Raw genomic sequence first — 23,921 nt, forward strand, 5'->3', positions numbered from 1 at the left:
CGGGAGTGGTTAGTTAAGCATTTGTTTATTTTATTTTTTTCCCCCAGAGATAAATGCAAATTATTCAACATTGTAAATGCGCGAGTGCCAGTGATGTTAGTAATTTTCAACTGTCACTTGGCCAGATGTGGAATCAGCCATTAAAACAGCAACAAGTCAAATCAGAGCAGGAGAAGACAAGTGAAACATTTAGCAGCTAAATAGGACAAACAGCTTATGAGCAGACAGTTAATACAACATCGTTTTAAGCATAATCAGCGCAGTGAAGCAGGCTTCAAACAGATTGAGCAAAGTAGTGATTAAACATATCAGATAACTGAATTATAATAACTCAAGTTTGGATTCAAAGCATGACCATTGTCACAGAAGGATCTCTGTACAATGATTTATTAAGGAGAACCAATAAGGCCCCATATTTATATTATTTCCCTAATGGCTCCTCGTGCTCATACATAAACATAAAGATCGAGGCAACATGGCAGAAGACCCAATAAAATAACATTGGGATCATACAGTGTGTCTCAAATGAATGGGTATTAGCTATAAGTGCAGAGTTCCCACATCTGGTGTCAGCAACAACAACAAAAAGTTGCAACTGATGTGAAAACCAGACATCACAAGGGTTTAATAAGACACAAAAAAACATACCCCCTTATAACTTTATTTTGAAAGCCAATAACTTTACTTCCTGTCTCATTCCAGACTGAAGCGGGAATGTTGCCATTGCCATCTGCTGGACAGGATCTCTAACCCATGGATAAATGCTTTACTGAATTTTCTATTGATGATAAATAGATAAATACCATATGCAAATAACATTTTTAAAAAGTTTTTGTTTGAGGAAAAATAAACAAATCTAAGGACTTTGTCTTTTTGTTTAGTGCTTTTTTACCTTATTCTGATACTATCCCTTTAATTTGCCTGAAAAGTAAAGAGAATAAATCTATAGTCTGACCAAAACATGGTAGTCAGCTATTTGTTAAAAAGGAATGGTAAGTGCCTTTAACTGCAGGTCTTTTTCCTATTCAGTTATAATAATCATACCTAAAAGTTTAACAATCACAATTATCTGAATAATCAAAATATGCAGTATGTTCTCTGGGTGAAAGTGGTTTGGCCCGTTTTTCCTTTATACTCAAATGATTAAAAGGGCTGCGACACAAGCTGAAATAGCTATGAAAAAAATCATGTAAACCAGTCTGTCATGATTATTCACTGTTAGAAATACTTATAATTTGCTCCTTAAATGTAAAATAAGTAAGTAAACCAGAACACTGTGTGATTCTTCAGTTAGGTTTGACATTTAATTAATAAACTACATTTAATTACATATGTCTTTTTGTCAGATTTGACACAGACTGAACTACATACAGTAAGTACAGAGACAGAAAGGTTAATGCGTTAATGTGAAGAGAGCCCTTTCAGTCAAACTATTAAATGAACAAGCATATAAAGGTTTGTTTGTGTGCAGGATATTCCTGAGTCACTCAAAGCGCTGTGCAAGGTTAGTTCTGATTGGTAGTGTTGTGTCGATCCAGTGGTTTGGGTTTTCGATCATGGAGGTCCACACCGTGACCTCCTCTTCTGTGGAGTCCATCCAGCTGACAGCCTCACCATAACTCTGACCTGCCATTAAAAACAACCCACACAGTTGTTCATTATTTATGTTGTGGACATTACCACACAGTCAATGAGCTGCAACCACACATTGAAGACTGATGGGACCAATCCCAACAACTCTTCTTGTATGTCCATTCAGATATGCACAAACTGTACTTTCTTGAGTTACTCTTGTATAAGACACTGCTGCAGTAGAAGATAGTAAATTAGTGTTTTCCCATCAGTGCAGGTTTACCTGGAGAAGGAAATTATCCTACTAATACACTAAAATGCAAAAGACAATAAAGCTATCAAGAAATCATACCACCTCTAGGCTAAAAGCAATAACAACAAACAATGCCAACAGTCTACAGAAGTAGGACCTGCCCTCTGAGTATAACAGCATTATGTTGAAACTCTACTTGCAACAAACAAACCCTCAAAGTTATGACTTTTCCCACCACAAGACTAATTAGGGCTGTCCTGATCATGAAATTTCAGTTGCTGATTAATTGTCAGAGAAATAATTTAAAATAACAATTAAATTGTGCTTTTCATTTTATTTTGACCAGCAGCTTTTTTCTATATATCCCACAAATGGCCTCTTCCAAGTTATCGGCCTGTCCTTTTTCATGTGGTTTAAAACTAAAATGTTCCCACAGTAGTGTTGTGGTGTTTGGGTTTGCAACTAAATCATTGATGTTCATCAAAATACAGTCTTTCAAAATGCAGAGGTGGAATGTATCGAGATGAACAGTTGGTGGCGCTAATTCTCCACTCATTCAACGAGGAAGGGGGGTGCAACATAGTGACGTCATTAAAAAAGCCCCAGTCACAACTCCTAATAGTGATGGGGAAATGACATCTCTTAGTTTCATCCGGCTATTTTTATACCGATGAATGGAAACGATTTTGACGGTTATGTAAAATCACTGCGATCAGATCAAATAATCGTGATCAGGGGATTATGTAATAATTGTGACAGGTCTAATTCTGACATCATATTCCTCACAGTAAGACATAAGGTGGTGCTTGTGCTGTATGAGTGGTTTTATCTTGAGCCTTACCCCCTCTATATAAACCTCAGTAACACCAACTATGAGCAAAACAATACTATCAGCATTGAGATAAACTACTTCATGAAGACTCTTCAGTCTTAAATAATAAGTTCACAAGTGAAACTAGGATCAGTCCCCAACGAGTGATATTTAATGTAGAGGAGACATAAAACTGTGATTTTAATACCGTCTACAAAGCTGACCATAAAATGAACTAACACTATTACAACCTTTTTAATATCACATCGGGGGACACAGAAAGCGCTGTCCTCCTGCAAGCCAGAGAAACGTCACAGTGTTGAATCACAGTTTAGCACAGAAAATGGGAGATGCTGTCCAAATTCAGTTTTAACAGATTAAGTTTGGCTGTCTTCTTTCAGTCAGTAGTTGACTGAAAGACAAACATCAGTGAGTTATGGTAAAAAGCAGCCCTGGGCTGAGAGGTGTAAGATCCTTTGCATAGACCAAGCTGATATTTACAAGGACTGCAGCACAGGAGAAGAAATACTGTCACTAAGCACTTGAGGCTCTTAGAGCATTAGTTCCCGACCTTACTGTTGCCGCCAACATTATCTAACACATACACAGAAGGAAAAGCCCTCTCGATGGACCAAGCTTAAAATGTTTTAAATGTTGCAAATTCTTAATGAAGCCAGCAAAACACAAAGACAAGTTATTGATAAAAGCTTAGAGAAGCACCTTTGTCTTTGTTCCTACTGTTTGGTACAAATGTTTAAAGCCATAACCCAGGACTAAAGATTTGGTCAGCAACACTCTATTACCAAATTTTTCAGCTTCTATTTATTTAATGTACACCGATACTAATTGTAATATACAGAATTGTATGCGAGTAATTTATATTCACGCAAGCAAAAAACCGAAGGTGAAATTATCTGTGCATTTGTACTTTTTTTTCTGTACAACCTTATAAAGAGCTAAATGGTGTTACCGGAAACAGCTGCACTTTTTAATTGTGACTTTAAATAAAACAATTAAATTGTAAAGTGTAGAGATTCTCACCCTCTCCACAGCTCAGACGAATCCCTCCCAGGATGTGCGTCTTTAACCCTTCGCGTTGCCAGACAGTGAGCTCAGCACAGGCCTCTCTCAGGTCGCTGGTGTGGAAGCCATCATACACCATGGTGTGGTTGTAAGTGGGGCTGAAGGAGCGCTTCACCAACTGTGTCTTCTGACCACTCTGTCGACTATCATCTGGGAGGATGAAGCTTATTGGGTGTCAAGTAAAAGAAACAACGGTGTCATTTCAAGACGGAAGTTATGGGTTTGTGTAAAGAATAAATGTTTAAGTGAAAAGTTTGGTGATGGACAAAAACATGATCCTAAATATGCATATGAATATTGAGATTAATTACAAATGAACAGTAAACATAGTGCTTACAAATCATTAACTACAAATACTGTCAGGATAGATATCACATCAGGAAATACTGCATGTTGCACAGCTGACACACCTTCTAACAAAAGAGTCTATAGCGCCTCCTTTGTTGGACAGGAGACCTTGAGCCTCTCGAAGCCAAATGTGAATCTCTCCAGTCAGAGGAAGACCACTGCCTTATCACACACATAGAAAATATGAGACTCGGGTGATTGTGGTATTGACGTAGAAAATATTGTGCAACCATGATGGATGGATGGATGTATTCTGTTCACCTTCAAATCCATCTGGGATGAACTTGATTGAAAGCATGATGTTTCCACGACTGGTAATGAAGTCTGGGTTCAGATAAGTCTATGACAGGCAGTACACAAAAACATAAAATGATGAAGGCAGAGGAAAGATAAAGTAAGATAAAGCAAAGAGGAGAGAGGCAGAAGAGTAGAAGCAGGGAAAGATTAAGGTTACATAAAACCTTAGTTGAAATTCACAGCATGTCTTCCTCTCCCTTCAGCTCTCCCAGACACAAGAGACCCTCCTCCTCATATCCTGTGTCTTCAACAAAGCTGCCGAAACTGCTGTTACAAATACACTCAGATGCTAAACAAATGTAGACCCAAGCATCACAGTGTTTTGGTAAATATTTGTCTAGCGGTATTTTAAACACACATGCTGATTCATGTGACTACAGGAGTGTGTTATTTACTCGTGGCTGCAGGTCCTGCCACCGAGGCTGTGTGGAAGTCCAGTCCCACATCCCCAGGGCCACCTCCACCTCCCCCAGAAACACGTTCCTTCCCAGGGGCTCCGCATGCCACACAGAGAGGTTCAAAGTGCGAACCCGCAGATCCCTAGTCTGCACTTTATACTGCCAGAATAGAATCAGAATCAGAGAGTTATTTATACAGCAGGATGAGGAGGGAAAGTGCAGGACAGAGGATCAGAGCATTTTAAGTCTTTTTTTTTTGTCATTATACTGTATGTTCAATGAGTGTGGTGAAGGTTGCAGACCACAAAGAGGAGAGTTGGGAGATAAATGACAGATGGGAGATTTCTGATTGCTGCCACTTTATGTAATATGCAAATGAGAGAGAGTCTCACTCTGAGAATCTGATCATAGACTGGGTTTAGTGTCTTCTTCTTGACTGAAGTCTTCTTCTTACTGTGACTCGACTTGTCTGGCAAGAGATAGGTTTTTACATATCTGTGAAACACACACACACACACACACACACACACACACACACACACACACACACACACACACACACACACACACACACACATTGATTGATTGATTTGGTGTGTGTGTGATGTTGTTGATTCAATATGCACATCGCATGCACACACACATGCACTGTCACTTACGGGTCGGAGCGGTTCTTGCGTGCTGAAGCAATGTCCTCACAGCGATACACTTTGACTTGCAGCTCCTCCTTTTGGGTGTCGTAAACCAATGAGTATTGGATACGGCCCCTCACCTCCACCACTCCAAACTCCCCTGAGCTGAACATACTCATCATGCTCCCACTGAGCTATAACACACGCAGGACAAAGATCAGCTCCTACGTCATTGTCCCGAGCTGAGTCATCTTGCGTCCTTGGGTAGTCAATTAATCAAATTTGCCTGCGTGTGTGTGTGTGTGTGTGTGTGTTTGTGTGCATACCGTGTAGCCCGAATGAAGGCTGCTGGTGGAGCTGCTAATTTTTAGAGGAGTTGGATCTGCCTCTGATAGGCTGCTGTTCATAGAGTCCGTGTCCCCATTGTGACTGTCAATCAAGCCTTCCTAAACACACACACTCGCAGTTTGTATATACAGCCTCGTATTAGTCACGAGGATACAAGAACGATGACATCTGTTGTTTCATTGTTACATGAAGTCACATCAGAAAATATATCAGACCCTTTCAATTTTTGCACACTGACTTCATTAAATGGAAGCAACTTGTATTTTTTGCCATCAAAGTGCAATCAATAACCCATAATGCCAAAGTGATAACAGTATTTTAAAAATAAAATTTCACATTTACAAAAGCATAAAGACCCAAAATTGTAGAAGCCATTTTTGCAGCAATTTCTGCCTCAAAGCTTCTTTTGTAAGTCTCTAAAACCTTCTCACTTGTAGATTTGGGCAGTTTACCCCATTATGTCCTCTGAAACTCCATTAACTCAGACAGGAAACATCTATAAAGTGACATCTTCAGGTCTCTCCTCAGAAGTCGAGGCTTTGGCTGGGCAACTAGAGTACTTTTTCCTAAATCCACTTCTGCATAGTCATGGTTGTTGACTTCAGGTCATGCTGAAGTGTGAACCGTCACCCTAATCTAAATTTTCATCCTTCCCTCAATTTTAATCAGTCTGTCGGTCCCTATCCCTGAGAAGCAGCTCCACAGCATGATACTATCACCAGCATGCTTTATCATAGGGATGATTTTGGCAGGTAATGAACAGTGCCTGATGTTCAACTCACATACTGAGTGGAGTTCTTGACTTCCTTAATTTTTGTTTCAGTAGACTAAAGAATCTTTTTAACTTGTGCTCTTAAGAGTCCTTTAATTGACTGTTTGGCAAACTACAAGCAGTCTGTCAGCTGCCTTTCACTCAGAGTGGCTTTTGTCTAGTTAATCTACAATAAGGGCCTGATTGATGAAGGGTTGCTGACATGGTCGTCCTTCCAACAGGTTCTTCCATCTCTGTATCTACTGCTGTTAGAGTGACCGTTGAATTCTTGGTCTCCTCCCTGACCAAAGACCTGCTTACTCAGTTTTATCTCTGAGGTCGACACAGAGTTCCTCTGATTCATGGCTCGGTTTTTGTCCTGAAATGCAATGTGAATTGTGGGACCTTTATGTACAAAGGTGTGTTCCTTTATCAATTATGTCAAATCCCAGGTGGTCTCCAGTCAGGTTCTAGACACATCACAACTAAAGCAAACACGATAAACCTTATCAATATTTGGAGAACCACATCAAGGTGTTTGAATAGTTTTTCATTTTTAATAAAATGTTTTCACTTGGTCACTATGGGTCACTGGGTGTAGATGGTGGAAAAATGCCACTTTTCATCCATTTAGAATGTAATTTAAAACACAGTATAGTGTGAAATAGTGAAGGGATCTTAACCCTTTCCGGAGCCAATATCCATATTATCATTTAACTACCAAATCAGCTAAACAAGGCAACATATATGATGGATTTTTATATTAAAATAATTAAGTAATACTGACTCAGTGTCTGTGGATAATAGGTGGAATAGTGGCCAATGCAGTGTTTACCAGTGTATTAGTCATGGTAATCTGTGACTGTGTGTGTGTGGTATAATCACCTCAGGTTCCTCTGAGTGGCCGTTACTTGTCCTTTCATTTTCTAAAGAGCAGAATGATGAGTTAATATTAGCACTAAGAGATGGCTGGAGAGGTGCAGAGACAGTTGGAGAGACTCTTTCATACCTTTTGATGACGGAGAAATAATGATATGCTGGAGACAATGAAATTGAACATAATTGATTGGTATTTACATGATTGTTCAGAATAAATTGTGAAGGGTGGAAAAAGGAAACAAGCATGTACACACACACCTGCACTACAGCCCTTTTTGTTCTGGGTGTGAGCAGAGATTTCAACATTCCTGCAGTCCTGGAAACACAAAAGAAACATGAAATGCAGCGACACACAGATGCTACAACCAGAGATTTTTCTCTAATAAGACACCCTCACTGACCCTCTGCTCTTTTCCTCCTTGCTGTCCTTGAGTCTTCCCTCTGCCTCAGTAGAGGTGTTGTTGGAGGAGGTTTCCTCCCTCTCTCCATTGAACAGTTCGTTCAGGGGCGCATCTGTTACCATAGCAACAACCACAGAGACATTACTGGGATATCCCTATGGCAGTAGGAACACAGCTCCACTGGACAGTGATAGTAGTGCTGCATTAATGGACTGACCTCTGCTCTTGGTCTTTCTGTGGCGTATGGTGGCGTGGACGAGGTCACAGCCTGAAGTGTGGTTCCGATGGCGTTTGCTGCGCTCGTCACTGAACCATGTCCCAGACAGGAAGCGCAGACGTGCTGGATCTGTCTCTGCCTGCTCAAGGACCCTGCAGCATTGACAGGGGGAGGGTCAAGTTAAACAGAAAACAATCACCGTTTTCTGTCTACATAAGTCACCAGATGTCAGAAGCAGTCGCAGTTGTCACTTCTGTCATGGAACTTTAGTCAGGATGTAAAAGAGAAAGAGGTGGGTCAGTTCTATTATTACAACACACAGATATTTAAATATATTACACTTCCCCTCCACACACCTGATATTTAAGTACATACATTTTTTTTTAGAAATTTTATTGATTGATAAACAGAAAATTGTGATGACTTAATCAATGAAAACCTTTCAAACACTCCAATTTCAGGTTCTCAAATGTCACAAATGCAGCTTTTCTCTTTTTACTTCACTATAAATTAAATATTTTGGGGTTTTGGCCTGATGGCCAGCTAATACAAACAACTGGAAGATTTCACGTTCTGCTCTGGGAAATTATGACTTTTCTCCATATTCTCTTGTGTTTTAGAAACTAAATGGCAAATCAAACAATTAATGAAGGACAATCAATAACACTTTCATAATACGTGATAGCACATTGAATATTTTTGTCAAATTTTAGACTGAACAAACAAGCAATTGAAAAGACAGTTTTTTTCACAATGTTATTGACCAAACAATGAGTTGATTAATTAGGAAAGAAAACTCCAAATTAATCAATATTAAAAACCAGCTGTTAGTTGCAGCAAGTCAACAGAATCTAGCAGAGCCCGACTTCACTGGAAATTCACTGGACAATAAAGTTTACAATAAAACTGTAAAATATCCTGCCTCCATTACATATCTTTGTCAGAATTGTTTAATAACTACATTTTGGCCAATATATCGATATAAGATTTTTCCAGTATAAATCGAGCTCTAGCATCTACACCATGAATGTTTCTCAAATACAGCCGCTCCCCTGTCAGCAGAAATTATTTCAACAGTTGACTCAAAACTCAAAAGAGTAAAACCAAACACTTTGAGTTTGTTGGTTAGCCACCATTTGGCATGGAATAGCTGTAGTTCTTTAACTTTGGTAAAGCTTTAAACAACCTACAAATAAGACAAATTTTCAAAAGTTTTAAAACTTAAAACTACAACACACAGAGAGGAGACAGACTAAAGGAAAACCCTGAATAATGAAAGCACATTCAGAAGGTGTGTTAGAGGTGCACTGCATGATGCTGTTAAGCAATTAGCATCCTACCATGATTTCTGACATGTACCTAATCCCCTCAGAGGCAATGGAAGTTATTCTGAGTGATTACCTTCATCCTATTTTCTAGGATAACAATTCCCAAATCTACAAGGGTTCAACAAACAGGTTGACGAGTAGGAAAATAATGTGAAGCATAAACTACAGTCAGAGTCACCAGTTCTCAACTTAACACTTATTTGAGATTTTGTACCACTAGTGTTTCCCACCGCCACAATCAAAACACCAAATAAAGAAATATCTTTTGGAGGAATGATGTTCATCCGTCCTGTACAATGACAGTTGTATAACGCAAGCGAAGGAGCAGGGAAGCTAAAGATTCACTGGGGCTCAACACCTCACTGAGACATTTGGTAATGGTTTTCCAATTCAGTCATCTCCCATCTGTATGTTGGTGTTAACAAATGAACACAACGGGTTCCTCCAGAGAATTAATAGTCACCTCTGACCTTAGACGTCCTTCATCACGATGACGCAAGTCCAAGTCACGTTGTAAGACCTGAAGGATGGAGGACTGCTCGTCTTCGGTCAGGTGGCTCAGGTCAAGAGATGAGTCAACCCGCTCCCCCTCCATTCTTGAGAGAGAAGTGCAAATAAACATCATCCTTAAACAAATAAACCGTACCTGTCCTTCTCTGTAATTGCACTCTAACCTCCGGGTATTATTTGATGAGGTTCCAGAGTATAAAATAAAATCAACATTTCGCTATGACTTTCAAACGTACTGAAATCAAAAGCATGTCCTGGGTAAGATTGTCTTTGTTGCAGAGACCGAGAGGAACTTTTGGAGTGTTTTCAGTTTTGAATTAGTCAGGAGACTATGGTTCACTATATAACACAGGGCATCAGGAGCACAGCAGACTTTCCTAAAGGACCCTATAAAATGTCTACTGGCACTTTTGTTCCGACAAGAAGTGAAATTGCCTTCACTGATTGCTTTATTTCAATTTTTTTTTTAGGCCTGAAGCTGTAAAACGTTCCAGTTTTTCACAAGAAGCAAGAGTACAGGGTACAGACCCTCTGGTTGGAAACCACTGCACACTTTGAGGGTACAGTAACTCTTTGAAGCTCTGAGTCTTCCAGTTGCTCTGCCACACCAGTGGCCAAGGACACCGTTTCTGTCTGCTTCAGTGACATTCATCCCTTCAACTGTGGACTGAACTGCTGGATAAATCTAAAAAAATTATATATCCTTCAAAATAAAGGCGGATGATATTATTTATAGATGCTATGAAATTATAGTGTAGTTTCACCTGTTTTACCACAAAATAATAATTTTAAGCCCTAGCGTGTGTGTGTTTTCACTGCCCTGAGGCTATAGGTAACCTACATCTGAGATATTAACGCATGCGCAAAGCGGACCAACTAACTTGGACAGAGAAAAAACGGGATTATACAATAAAAAAAATTTACGATGGATCACAACTAAAACAACATTAAAATATGAATATTGTTATGTATAGTACGTGATATCGAGTATGCAATATAATAGCCTATTCCTGTGGTATTTTTTTTTTCTAAAACTGAGTGAAGATTGTAAAATGTAATGCTTTATCTCCGAAAGATTACTGAAGTGTCTCTTCATGTTTAATTGCAGGAAGTATTCCTGTAGTAAAAAACAGGTCCGTGCAGCACTTCCTTCATCACGAACACCGCGTGACGGAAGACACCTGTAGCCACTTTTTTCCATTTGGGGTCGAAAGTTAAACTCTTTCTTCTTCCATTAATTAAAAATTCGCACCGAGAAACACAAGACAAGAGTCAAAACCGTGTTACCTTACTTGACAGCTTCCGCCAGTTCCATCTGTGAAAAGTTTGGTGAAAAGTTTTCCTGAGTGCGGATTGTGTGTGTGTGTGTGTGTGTGTTGACGTTTGTGTACTGAGTAAACGGAGTGAACACGCCCTCAGTGCGCACAGGGGCTGCACTCAGCCGGGAGCTCTGCGTGATGCGGAACAAACACAACAGACGGACAGGGACTCTCTCTCTCTCTCTCTCTCTCTGTGTGTGTGTGTGTGTGTGTGTGTGTGTGTTGAAGAGCGTCATATACTGATACAAATGTATTCGTCTGACTGTGTGATATGACTCACACACGGATGTTTCACCAAATGGCAGGGTGGAGGTGGGATGTAACTTTCCTCCTTTTAGCTGTCCACACCTGCTAAACACACACATGGCCACTCGCTGAGGTTAAACCTACTCTGCGCGCGCGCACGCACACGCACATACACACCCAAGCAAACAGAGCTTTCTGCTTGCTTTAAAGCGGAAGAAAAAATAGCCACAGCACATGAAACCAGCCTCAATTTATGTGTGGACTTGTGGTGTGTGTGTGTGTGTGTGTGTGTGTGTGTGCGCCGGACTTCCCTTTCACTCCGTGGAAATGTGTTTGTGAGTGTAGGGGGAGGCCGAACTCAGTGTGAAAAAATCCCACATTCAGTCCTGTCCTTTGTCAACAGACTTGGATGACAGCCACTGTCTGCTCAGTTGGCGAAACCTTTTTGTGTGGGTTTATTCAAGCCTGTGGCTCTTGGCTCAGAGAGAGACTGGGGCATCCAACCGGGCATCCTGCTGCTCCCCTAAAGGCCTCAATCAGTGCTCTGTCAGGGCTGCATGCTGGAGCCCATACTGACACCCAGATATACGAGGATAGGTGTTTGTCATCTGCAGATCCTGGGAGCTGGTGCCTGGTCACATGCAGATTACAGTCTAATCAGTTCAATCCCTCTGCCGGTATGGGCAAACATGCACTTAGCACTGATCTCCATAGTGATTGGCTGAGCTCCTCATCTGCATGCAAGAAAACAGAGCTATGACACACAAACACACACACACACACGAACACGAACACACAAACACACACTGAACAGGTGGTTATCCATAATTTATTCAGGCAATCTAATGGCGTCACAAAAAAATCAAACCGTTCAACCAAACCAGCCTCACATGAATAAACAGGATCACATCTCTTTGGACAGTTATTAAAGGGTTAAAGCTGATATGTATATATGATAAATATGAGCAAACAAAACAGAATTCTTCTCCACAAAAACAAGTTCATAAAAAAAAAAAAAAAGACTGTAAGCTACTGATGACTCAAAACAAGGACACACTAGAGCCATAGTGGACATCTTTTAGAAGTCTGAAAACTTAATAATGCTTTTAGGCCTTAACTGTCACTTTCTACGGCCCCAAATGTGGCGTTTGGGGGCCTCCAAGATGCTTCTTAGGGTCCTCTGCTAAATCATTTCACTCACCACAAGTTAACGTGTGATATAAGCTGTATAAATATATATATATATATATATATATATATATAACTTATGGTTTCAATAAAACTCCAGAAAGTTATGCAAGTGCACATAAAATAGACCTCTCGGATGATGGACAATCCCGGAGCTGATCTATTTTAGGGCTCTTGAGAAAAAAAGCTTTAAATGCTTGTCATGACCTTGACTGACCGACTGTCTACATGGTATTATATGACTCTTTCCGATAACTGCACTGCACTACATACAGTTCAAACAGCTCAATTTACCCTGCTCAACTGTTTGTCAGAGAAACAACACTTACAGAAAACAAAATTACCGTCTGTGAAGATTTCGGTTAGATTTGATGTCAGAGCTACTGAAGAAAGTGCTCAGGACATCAGAGTCTCTTTGTTTCTCAGTGGTGTGAAACTCTTTTATGCGACTGTGTGAACACAAATACAGCAAATACTAAAATACACTAAATACAACAGTGAATGCATGCACAGACATTTGTTACACAATACAGTATTTTGAGATGTGTCCTCTTATAAACACACCCATCCCCATGGGTATACACATGGGGACCAAACCAAAAATTACAGGAGCTGAGGAAAAAAAAAAACCTTGTCGTCATAATTCGATGAGTCACCGCTCTGCTGTCCTCCACCCTTGTCTGATTGTCCGTCATCTTATCTTCATTGCTGTGGCTGCTCTCTGCGTAAAGACGAACATAAATTTGTGTGGATAGATTAGATTTGTGATCAGAATAAAAATACAATCAGAGCTAAAGATGTTGCAGGTGCAATTCTTTCTACCGTACACTGTGTTGTTAATCATTCCTGCCACCAGGAGCTGCTGTTGCACCAACAGCGCGCCCCTCAGTACAGTCGTGTCAGATTCCCTGTTCTCTCACACCTACATGCATAAACTCACATGGGGTCATAGTTGCTCTGCTCTTTGGATTTGAGGAAGCGCATGGCAAAGAAGCCGCCCGCCTGCAGACACAGCACGAGTATGATGCCTCCGATGAAGCTGGACATGTCGAACTTGGCCTGGGAGAACTCAGTGCTACCTCCATCACCTTGAGGGCAAAGGGCAAAGGGCAAAGTTCAGTGGGTTTATACTGAAATTACATGAAACCAGGATGAGGTGGATAAAGACTAGAGAGTCCGTTTTTGTTTTTTTGGGGTTTTTTTTAAACACCGACAAGGATTTTAAAAATGACTCAGTGCCTTTGGGAAACATTTTACTTAGCTCTTATGGGATAATACATGTTTGACGCAAGATGCTGGGGAGGGGAGGGGATGGAAGTGGATTCTGAGGCAGAGTCGATCCAATTTACCTGAGTCACCTTCACCTCCCACTGCAACAGTCTCCACAACTGGAAGATGAAATATGTGATAGAGTTACTGAACTGGCAGACAAAAGACTTCATGCCAACTTTATGTGTGTGTATTGTTTTGTACCTGTGCACAATTCAGACACTCTGGTCCAGCTGCAGTTCATGCCGTTGTCTGCTGAATTTCCGTCATCAGTCACGCACAAGCCTGTGTCATTACCTGAGAATTAAACAACACGTATTTTAGTGTGTGTTTGTGTGTCATGTGTGTGTTCCTGGCAAACTAAATAATTCAGTCATCTTGTACAAACCAGGGAAGCTAATGTTACAGCAGCTGTGATGATTGAATTACTATCAGAGGTCAGGGGTGTGTGTGTGTGTGTGTGTGTGTGTGTGTGTGTGTGTGTGTGTGTGTGTGTGTGTGTGTGTGTGTGTGCACGTGTCACCATCTGGACAAAGCCTCCAGACACAGCCTGTCAGGTTGAGCATGGAGTCTCCGACACACAGGTCACATGACGAGGCTTGAGAACAATCTGTAGGAGACAAAACTGCCAGTCAATTGGCACTGTCAATCAAACCCAATCAATTGGCTGATCTACAATTATCCTCCCACAAACATTTAAACAGCTTCATTATTGGAAGACAGATGTCCTTCCAGTTTGGACAGTGTTAGAAATGGCAAACGATTGTAATGCCAAAGAAAAGATGGTAGATTCTCATTAAACATTTTTACTTCTTGCCAATTTGTCAGAAACAACAAAGAGCAAGCCAACTTCACAGTAATGAAAGAGAGCTATATCAAGAAAAGATCATTGAAGCAGATCAGATCAGGCTGGTGGAAACACGGTGTCAAGGACAGCAGACATCAGATGACAAGCATAGGTTACACACCAATAGGTTTCTGAGAAGAACAAAATACACAGAGATGGTCACACAATTAGAAAATAAAGACATGTGGACAGACCCATACCTGCCTGTGAGTACACAGAGGGAACCAATGCTAGAAACAGCACAGTGGAGCAGAAGACCTTCAATACAAACTGCTGCATCCTCACAGTCACAGAGCACCAAAACCTGCAACTGACACCTGGAAACTCTGGTGCTTTGGGCAGAATTAGTTCAAAACAACGAAACAGTTTTAAATTGAAATATCTTCAGTCAGTCCTTGAAAGGTTTCCAATAGTTGCTGAAGAAGATATGATTCCCAGCGAGGACACAGAGAGAAAGAGAAACAGACAGGAGACACAGAGACCTGTGTAACATGAGCAAGATCAAACTTGGTTCCCTGGCAACCGGCTGGTCCACCTCAACCCTCCTGAAATACACACCAGTTTGAACTGACTGTCACCTGTTTACCTCCGCAGGCAGTGCATGAACACACTCACCTGCATTCCCTCATATGTCCTTACAAACGGCAAAACCAATCGAGGGAAGAATGGGAAGAAACAGCACCTGGTCCCATTTTGTCAGTACCTGCACTAAGAAATCACACAACTCCACCTCACACGTTAAAACTGGTGTATATTTAAGGACTGTGGTTGCCTAGCTTGTTAAAGTCTCTACCATTCATCCTCTGGAGACCTTGAATGTATATTACCTTTCACAGCTTACATTTCACATCAATTGAGTACATGTTGAGATATTTTACAGGATTGTCAACACTTTGATGTGAAAAATGTGACCAACTTGTGGTGTAAAATGAATAGTCAGAGGATCACCAAAGTAATTAGGATTCAAACCCATGGGCACCTTATTTCATGGCAATAAGCCTACTCAGTAGCTGTTGAGATATTTCAATGTGCACAGAGGTAGTGTAGAAACCAGCAGAACCACTCCCTAGAGCCACACCTTGGCTAAAAATGTATTCCTGTTTGCACAACATTTCTTTTCTGACTTTTTCCTGGAGAAATAATGGAAAATTGTAGCTATACAAGTCTGTTGAAGAGGGAAAAAAACCACTCTTTAGCCATAGTTATCATAACTCATGTTCACCTAAGCCCATAACTTGGGACGTGGGGTCTCTAGTTGCTTTATCTTCAGCAGTTACGAGCCAATAAACGGTGGCAAACCACTGTTCTAGAAACAAAACAGACCCAGCAGGAATCAATTAGCCTCTGTTTTTCCTGTGGAGACTCAGAAAACATTAAGTCTGATTAAGACTGATTAAATTTAAGAACACGATCAGTAGCCTCATATTAATTAAAACTGCAAGCGGTGATATGCGGGCCCTCGCAAAACGCACGTCGGGGATCCAGCGGGTCGGGGCCGCCAGCTCCCCGACATGCAGCATGCGAGGGTCTGCATATTCCCGCTTGTAGTTTAAAAATTTTTCTCAATCTTGTTCCTTTTTCTTCTTAAAAAAAAAAAAAAAAACGCTTTTTTTTGGCGGCTTTAACATCTTCAAAAACTCATGAAAGTTGTTGCCTGATGCATGTGCAAAGTTTCGTGAGGTTTGGAGCATCCGTTGACCTTAAACATCAACTTCCTGTTTCACGGCGAAACATCAAACTTTGCCGCATCGCCCAGGCTATACTATATACTATATACAAAAATGAATTTTCGGTCACTTTTTGGAGGACATGCTATAGTATGACTTTTTTTTAATATTTCGGACGACATACTTTGGATATTTTGGATGACTTTTTTTCATCACTTTTTGGAGTATGACCTTTTTCTGAACTGACATGCATGCCTCAAGTTACTTCTCACTGTGAGGCAACTGCTCTAACACCACTGTGTCATGCTATGTCATATTGTCCGAAATATGAAAAAAAAAAAAAAAAAGCTCTCTTTTGGGGGATTCTAATTTTAGTATTGTTGTTGGCCTTTGGTTTAGTATTAGTATGACTGCATGTACAAACCCAAACCTGTGTGGCTGACCCTTAGAGGGATTTGATCTCCGTGAACCATGTGGGTTATTAAGGGGACTTGCCTTCCGTGAACCGTGTGTAATATTTTGAGCGGGGCTCAATGAGGTCGTTTCCAGCTATGAAGCAGCGTTGTAGACCGCTGGGCTACCTTCGGCGCCGGAGAATGAGTTTCACGGAGTTCACTCAGAGCTTTCCAGCTCAACCGACAGTCTGGTTAACTCAACAGGTAAAAGATTCTACTTCACCAAGGTTGCTATTAATGGTTCAAATTCCACCTTGGCCTGTTGATGGTGATTCAACTCTTAGTGAAGTTGAAACGTTTGGAGAAATTGAAAAAGTTTTGCATACACTACACATTACAGGAAGATATTTAATGTCACTGCAGACCCCCTTGAAAACACGTATATCTACTATCTGAAGAATGTCTGCGGCAATTTTAGTCGCATTTGAATGAATATTTATGGACGGTGGAGTTATAGGTTGCAGTGAGCCAAAGATTTGTCACAATGCTGTTTGACTCCTGGGAAGATAGATGGTGCAGTGGTTAGCACTGCTGCTTCTCAGTCAGAAGGTTTGGGGTTTGATTCCCCCCCTTTGTCATGTCTTAAAAAAAAAAAACCGGAAGTCCTTTTTTGTTGTACGACGCTGCTTCAGAGCGGGAAATGACCTCATGAGGATGCGGGTTCGAACCCCACTCAAGGTAATCCATGGAATGTTCATGGAAGGCGATTCCCCCTAAGGGTAAGCCACACTGTTTCAGGTTTGCGGTGACTAAAGTTAACAACAATACTAAAAAACAAATACAAACAAAAATAAAAATCAATAACAAAAAATAAAGGGTGTGTCTACATCTTGGATTTCTGTCCGAATTACCACAAACTTTATTCCCCAAAATCCCCAAAAGTCATACTATAGCATGTCGTCCAAAAAGTGACCCAAAAGTCATTTTTGTATGTAGTATATATAGTATGTAGTATATATATATATATAGTATATTGTATATATGTATATAGTATAGTCATGTCATGGCAATTTTGGACACGCTACAGTATGACAAATAGTGGTGCAGTGGTTAGAGCAGTTGCCTCACAGTGACAAGTAACTTGAGGCATGCATGTCAGTTCATAAAAAAGGTCATACTCCAACAAGTGATGAAAAAAAAGTCATCCAAAATATCCAAAGTATGTTGTCCAAAATATTCAAAGAAAAGTCATGTTGTCCAAAATATGATTAAAAAAACAAACAAACAAAAAGTCATACTATAGCATGTCCAAAAAGTGACCCAAAATTCATTTTTGTATATAGTATATAGTATAACCAGGGCGATGCGGCAAAGTTTGATGTTTTACCGTGACACAGGAAGTTGCTGTTTAAGGTCAACGGATGCTCCAAACCTCATGAAACGTTGCACATGCGTCAGGCAACAACTTTCATGAGTTTTTGAAGATATTAAAGCCGCCAAAAAAAAAAAGCAATTTTTTTTTTTTTTTTTTTTTTTTTAAAGAAGAATAAGGAACGAGATCGAGAAAAAAAAATTAAACTGCAAGCGGGAATATGCGGACCCTCAGGCGCTGCACGTCGGGGAGCCGGCAGCTCCGACCCGCTGGATCCCCCGACGTGCAGCGTGCGAGGGGCCCTCGGGCCGCATATCACCGCTTGCAGTTTTAATTGGTCATTCGATTTTATTTTTTTACATTTTGTCTTTTTCTTGTTCCATTTTCATCTATATATTGTGTTTCCTTCAATGATAAAATTTTGATTTTGTTTGCTTTGTTGTATTGTTCTTTTCCTTTTCTTGGTGAATGTCACCAAAGCTTTCCTTTGTTTTACTCCTTTGATGCACTGTCTTTTGTGTGCAATTAAATAAGTCCATATCTAAAGAAAGGAACCAAATAACAACAGCTATACCCTCCACTAGCTGTATAAACAAAGTCTAAATGTGTACTCCCTTTTCACGATTAATCTTACTTCTCTAAAAGTAAGATTGGTTGTGAGGTAAACTGATTGCAGTTGAATGAGAGATTAAGAAGTAATACAGTGTAAAACATGAGGTCTGAACTAATCTATTACTGATCTTTTGTGTTTGAAACCATGGAAAGACCTGGCTGGATTATGTGGAAAGCTGAGTAAAAGAGGGCTCGTGGTGCCCTACACAGAAAATGCTCCATAACTCGCAGCTATGCCCTTGTGCAGAAACATGCAAATGCACCAGCACAAAAAAACGCAAGTGCTTCGACCTTCAAAGTGTTGCTTTGTGATGTAGATGCACTGAGTCATAGCCCCTGATCAGGCCCTTGTAAAATCACATGCAGTGAGCCCAGAATCACGATCCAGTTGAGAGCTTCATGCAAGAATAGTACCCTCACCACCACCACCACCTCTTCCTCCTCCTCCTCCTGGTCTCACTCCGACGTGACTCCTCTACTCCCACATCTCATACGCTCCCTCACTCATTGTCTGGGTAGATGTGTGCAGTAGTTGGCTCGTTTGGGCTTTGGCGTGATAAAAAAAAAAAAAAAAAAAAAAAAAAAAAAAACACACACACAAAGGGATATTCCGCAATCCTGCAAACACGACCTTCTCCTCCACGGATGTTCCCACTGCTTGGAGAAAAAAATCGATAAAATACACAGATACAAGCGAGTAAATAATGCTTTAATTTCACCGTCGAGTATAGGCGACTTGTATAAAGACACGCACATATGATGTAACTGAATATAAAATAAGGAGTGGAAGGAGACGGGAATTCATTTAAATCTTCATAATTTATAGTGTTTAAGACGAAAGAAATACGTGGAAAATGACATTCTTTACCAAATTCATCATTCAGTCAGTTTAGTTTCTCTGATTTGTGTAAATGTTGCAATTCTGCAGAAATTTGCGGAAGCTCGGTAATACCGGCGTCAAGGTGACAAGTGTTGCAATTCAGATCATCCCTGTGACGTAGCCGAGGTTTATGGACAGGAAGTCTGTCCTAATATGGCTCGAGCAGGACGAGATCCCCCCCCCCCCCCCCCCCCCACCCAGTTAGCGCGTTGATATGCGCGACCACCGCGGATCAGCACACCCTGCAGCACCCACGACACATTGTCAAACCGGGGAAGCCATGAAATCCCTGCTGCTGAGTTACCGTAAAAGGGTAGGCGCGTCCGTTTCTACGAACTGATGCTTAAATCAAAGGACACACAAATACATTAGATACTATGCAAAAAAAAAAAAAAAATAGGGTTTTAATACCTGGGTTTGTTAACCCCCCTACGTCCACATTAAAATACAAATCTTCTCCGTTGCCCCCAAACGGAAACAATCCTAAAAGATTTCCAAATCTGTGTGACGCAAATAATGTACAATTAATGAGACATAAAAAAAAAAAAAAAAAAAAAAATAAGTTGTGAGGCCTGTTGTCTGCTGATGTTATATTAAATAGCATTTAATTGTAAAATGCTTCTGTTGTATTTTTCCATCCCTGTATATGTAGCTACAGTATAATAATCATAATAATCACAGCCGGTTGTTGGTTTTGGACAGGGTGGGTAAAAAAGTGTTTCTTCTCCGTTCATTAGGATGGATACTTTTAACTTACAGCATCTGTTTCACACAGATATCTGTCGCTGTGCAAGACATCTCCCCGTGAGTCATAATGCTGCTGATGTTTCAGCACCGTGGACAGCGCCGGCGCTGAGCTCGGTCCTCGCAGCTGGCAGCCCTCTGCGCCCTGCCCGACACTAAAAAAAAAAAAAAAAAAAAACAATACCCCTCATTCAACCAGGCCTCTGGTCTTATTGAGAAAACGTGTGTCGGAGAGGGGCGTCGGTTGATGCTGATTATTTACAAGAAATGAGAACAGGAGTGAACCGCAGTGGGAGGGGCGACAGAGATGCCGCATTTTTCTGAATGAAATTACTCCGTATGCAACCCCCACCTCCCCGATCCCCCGCTTCCTCAATGCCGGGCCCCTGATTGGTCGAGCCTCCCAGTCAACGACGTCAGACAGGCTCTTGTGGATGAGCCCGCGCACAAGAGCATCCATTCTGCCTCCCATACGCGCTCCGGAGACACTGAAAAAGAAGAAGAAGAAGAGATGCAAGCGACACCGAGTAAGAGTTTGGCGCGACTTTGATGAAGACAGGAGCACAGAGCAAATCATCCACGGCGATAGACTTTATTTGAAACTGGTGGCGAGCCTCACAGCGGACAGCATCACCTCGTCTCCATCATTTGGACTGAACCTTACAAAAGAAGAGAAAACATCTGTTTAATTCTAGCAAAGGACGCTGACTTGTGTTAATAAGGTAAGGTGGATAATTCGGCGTAGCCGGATGTATATGTGTCTGTGCGATACGTGCGTGTTCGTGTGCGTGTGTTGGGGACATCCTCTGCGGTGCAGTGAACCTGCAATTGTGTTATACAACAGGGTCCTCTGCACGAGGAGGTGGGATATAGCCTACTTCACCCTGAGATTGGAGAGGAAGGAGGATGAAAGACTCCTGGCGGAGCAAACGCTCCTCCTTTTAGAGTATAGCAAAAAAAATCATGAGCGAATAATAAATTAACAGCAATGTAGCCTATTGCTTTTACGACGTGGTCGGCGATTTCCTTTCAGGGTGTGCAGTACATTTTGACATGTCCTAAAGAACAAGGCGATAACATACCAGGGAGCACACGCATCTTAACCTTGTAATAAGCGAATTCCTAAAATAGCTTCCAATAAATTGCAGCCTAACGTACCGGTGCCATTAAGCACCATTCAAGATGCAGCCGTGCATGTACAATCTAGAGCCACAGCGTGCTCCTCCTGTTGAACATCAAATTAACGAGAAAGAAAACTCTGCAGACTGTAGAACAGCATTGATCAAGAAGTGAGTTTTCAGAAACAACCACAAATGATATGTTGTAGAAGTGAGTGGAGGGTAAAACCAAGGGATGGACGGCAAAAGCCAATGAGAGCCCAGCTTTACCGTGACGTATCAAATTAACGATGCATCACTATATTGATAACTCTGTCTACAAAGTGGCATTATGCCCACATATTGATTAACCGTAACTTGCATGACTTCCCGCGAGACTACAAACGGTGACGTCACCCACACTTCAGACAGCGGCGGGATTACTGTCAAGAAATTTTTAAGGGATGTAAAAAAAAAAAAAAAAAAACATGATTATCTGAAGGGTTGCTAAAAGGGTCCTTTCTGGAGGTATTTTCCAGAATGGTACATCTAAGCCTAATTTAACATCACAAATAATGGTAACAAGAAAACACAGGGCAATCAGAAAAAAACACAAAATTCTCTGGTATAGGTTTAATATAGCTCAAATGCATTAAGAGTATAGCAGCTCCAGTTCTCGATTACCGTATTGCCACCTTCTACTCTGTGTGATGCCACATCCGGCATGCAACAGGCTCAAACCACAGCTCCTGGTCCGGGAAAGGCAGTTTAACAGACAAATGGAGTTGCACTCATGACTCATCTGGGCTACTCTCTCTCTCTCTCTCTTTTAGCTTGTGTTTGTGTGACCGTTGACCAACCATGATCCTGAACGCCTCAAACGTGGGCTGGGATGAGTCCTCAGGTGAAGAGCCCCTCTTCCCCCTGGACCAACTGGACAGCTCACCTCAGTATGAAGTCCCACCCCTCACAGTGTGGGGCGTGGCCCTCTGTGTTTCAGGAACTCTCATCGCCACCGAAAATGCAGTCGTTGTCACCACCATCTTGGCCACCCCATCGCTTCGCGCCCCTGTCTTCTTGCTGCTCGCCAGCCTCGGCCTGGCTGACCTCCTGGCAGGAGTGGCACTGATTCTGCACTTCCTCTTCCTGTTCTGTATGGAGCCCAGTGATTGGTCAGAACTGCTGACCTCGGGACTGCTGGTGACATCACTGACTGCCTCGCTCTGTAGCCTCATGGGTGTCGCCTTAGACAGATATCTGTCTTTGAGCCACGCCCTCACCTACGGTTCGGGGGAATCCCGCCGCAGAGCCGCCATCCTCCTGCTGCTGGTCTGGTTGGGTGCATGTGTCATCGGGGCGGGACCAGCAATGGGATGGCACTGTCTTGAGGAGCCAAATTCCTGTTCTGTAGCACGACCTCTGACCCGGACATATCTGTCGCTGTTGTGTGGTGGCTTCCTGGTGGTTGTCATAGTAACCCTGCAATTGTATGCTGGGATCTGCCGGGTGGCAAGGAGGCATGCCCACGCCATCGCTACCCAAAGGCACTTCCTCCCCGCCAACCAATCATATGCAAGCAAGCACGGCAGTGGGAGGGGCTTCTCTCGTCTCATCCTGGTCCTGTTTGTGTTTGTGGGCTGCTGGATGCCTTTCTCCCTGTGGGGGCTGCTGGGAGACGCGTCCAGCCCTCCTCTGTACACCTACGCCACCTTGGTGCCGGCAGCAGGAAGCTCCTTGCTGAACCCCATCCTCTACAGTCTGAGAAACAAAGACATTCGCAAGGTGCTGCTCCACGCCTGCTGCCCACACACATACACACACAACACACACATACACAACCCCGTCGACGTGTAGACTGACCAAACCTCGCACCGAACACACAATCTATGCCAGACATGTCGCTGTTTGTGTGTGCCAAGATACACTCGGAGCTGACTGCCATCCAAATCCAGTACATGAAGTCTTAAACACACACGTACTCCCACACACACACGAGCAGCACTTTCCAGAGATGGAATCTTTCCGCAAATCAGAATGTACTGAACTGGCCTGGCTGGCTCGGGACTTTAGACTAAACGTACTGTCCTCTATGTACTTTTGTGCCTCATCCTCAGTCAATTGTAGCTCCACCGGATCCCCAGAATGAAACAATCACAGGGATGATATGTACCCCCACTCATGGATTTAATGAGTGTCTGCACTTTAAGACGTGATGAAGGGATGGGTTTTAAATAGAGGCCTATCACGGTGTAATGACAAACGTGAGCCAAAGCCCAATTATATTTACTTGAACGTCTCGAAAACAAAATGTTCTCGATCTTTGAGATTATATTTTGCACATACTGTTATAGGCACTTTGAAAGGTACTGACCATATGTTCGCGTTGCACAACCTTTTTGAAATGAATAAATATTTTATACTGATGAATAATAAACATGCTTTTTTTTCTACCGGAAT

The 23,921-nt window shown here is 41.8% G+C and overlaps 3 protein-coding genes across 4 annotated transcripts; 1 reads left to right on the forward strand and 2 right to left on the reverse strand.

Moving 5' to 3' along the window:
• Positions 1 to 8: 8 nt before the first annotated feature.
• On the reverse strand, positions 9 to 11,227 carry sytl1 (synaptotagmin-like 1). Of its 2 annotated transcripts, none has more exons than XM_069177116.1 (15): positions 11,121 to 11,227; positions 9,789 to 9,914; positions 7,991 to 8,142; positions 7,774 to 7,885; positions 7,631 to 7,688; positions 7,503 to 7,530; positions 7,379 to 7,419; positions 5,721 to 5,840; positions 5,422 to 5,588; positions 5,155 to 5,257; positions 4,760 to 4,921; positions 4,329 to 4,407; positions 4,130 to 4,229; positions 3,678 to 3,883; positions 9 to 1,626 (listed from the first exon to the last, which is right to left on the reverse strand). In XM_069177116.1, exons 1-15 carry the CDS (start codon positions 11,141 to 11,143, stop codon positions 1,484 to 1,486), a joined length of 1,620 nt encoding a protein of 539 aa, XP_069033217.1. In that variant the 5' UTR covers positions 11,144 to 11,227; the 3' UTR covers positions 9 to 1,483. The 2 variants fall into 2 exon arrangements, with proteins under 2 accessions (XP_069033217.1, XP_069033218.1); XM_069177117.1 differs by having other exon boundaries at positions 11,116 to 11,223.
• A 978-nt stretch (positions 11,228 to 12,205) lies between these two features.
• Positions 12,206 to 15,240, reverse strand: cd164l2 (CD164 sialomucin-like 2). Its single transcript, XM_069176430.1, has 6 exons — positions 14,898 to 15,240; positions 14,374 to 14,460; positions 14,055 to 14,147; positions 13,931 to 13,969; positions 13,522 to 13,669; positions 12,206 to 13,302 (listed from the first exon to the last, which is right to left on the reverse strand). Exons 1-6 carry the CDS (start codon positions 14,974 to 14,976, stop codon positions 13,284 to 13,286), a joined length of 465 nt encoding a protein of 154 aa, XP_069032531.1. The 5' UTR covers positions 14,977 to 15,240; the 3' UTR covers positions 12,206 to 13,283.
• Positions 15,241 to 20,816: 5,576 nt separating this feature from the next.
• Positions 20,817 to 23,914, forward strand: gpr3 (G protein-coupled receptor 3). Its single transcript, XM_069176781.1, has 2 exons — positions 20,817 to 21,089; positions 22,298 to 23,914. The coding sequence occupies exon 2, from the start codon at positions 22,326 to 22,328 to the stop codon at positions 23,316 to 23,318; it is 993 nt and encodes a 330-aa protein (XP_069032882.1). The 5' UTR covers positions 20,817 to 21,089; positions 22,298 to 22,325; the 3' UTR covers positions 23,319 to 23,914.
• The last annotated feature ends 7 nt before the right edge of the window (positions 23,915 to 23,921 follow it).

This window comes from Embiotoca jacksoni, unplaced genomic scaffold (genome assembly GCF_022577435.1).
Source record: "Embiotoca jacksoni isolate LCO1_2020_lvr unplaced genomic scaffold, fEmbJac1.0.p SCAF_7, whole genome shotgun sequence".
NCBI classification, from domain to species: Eukaryota; Metazoa; Chordata; class Actinopteri; family Embiotocidae; genus Embiotoca; species Embiotoca jacksoni.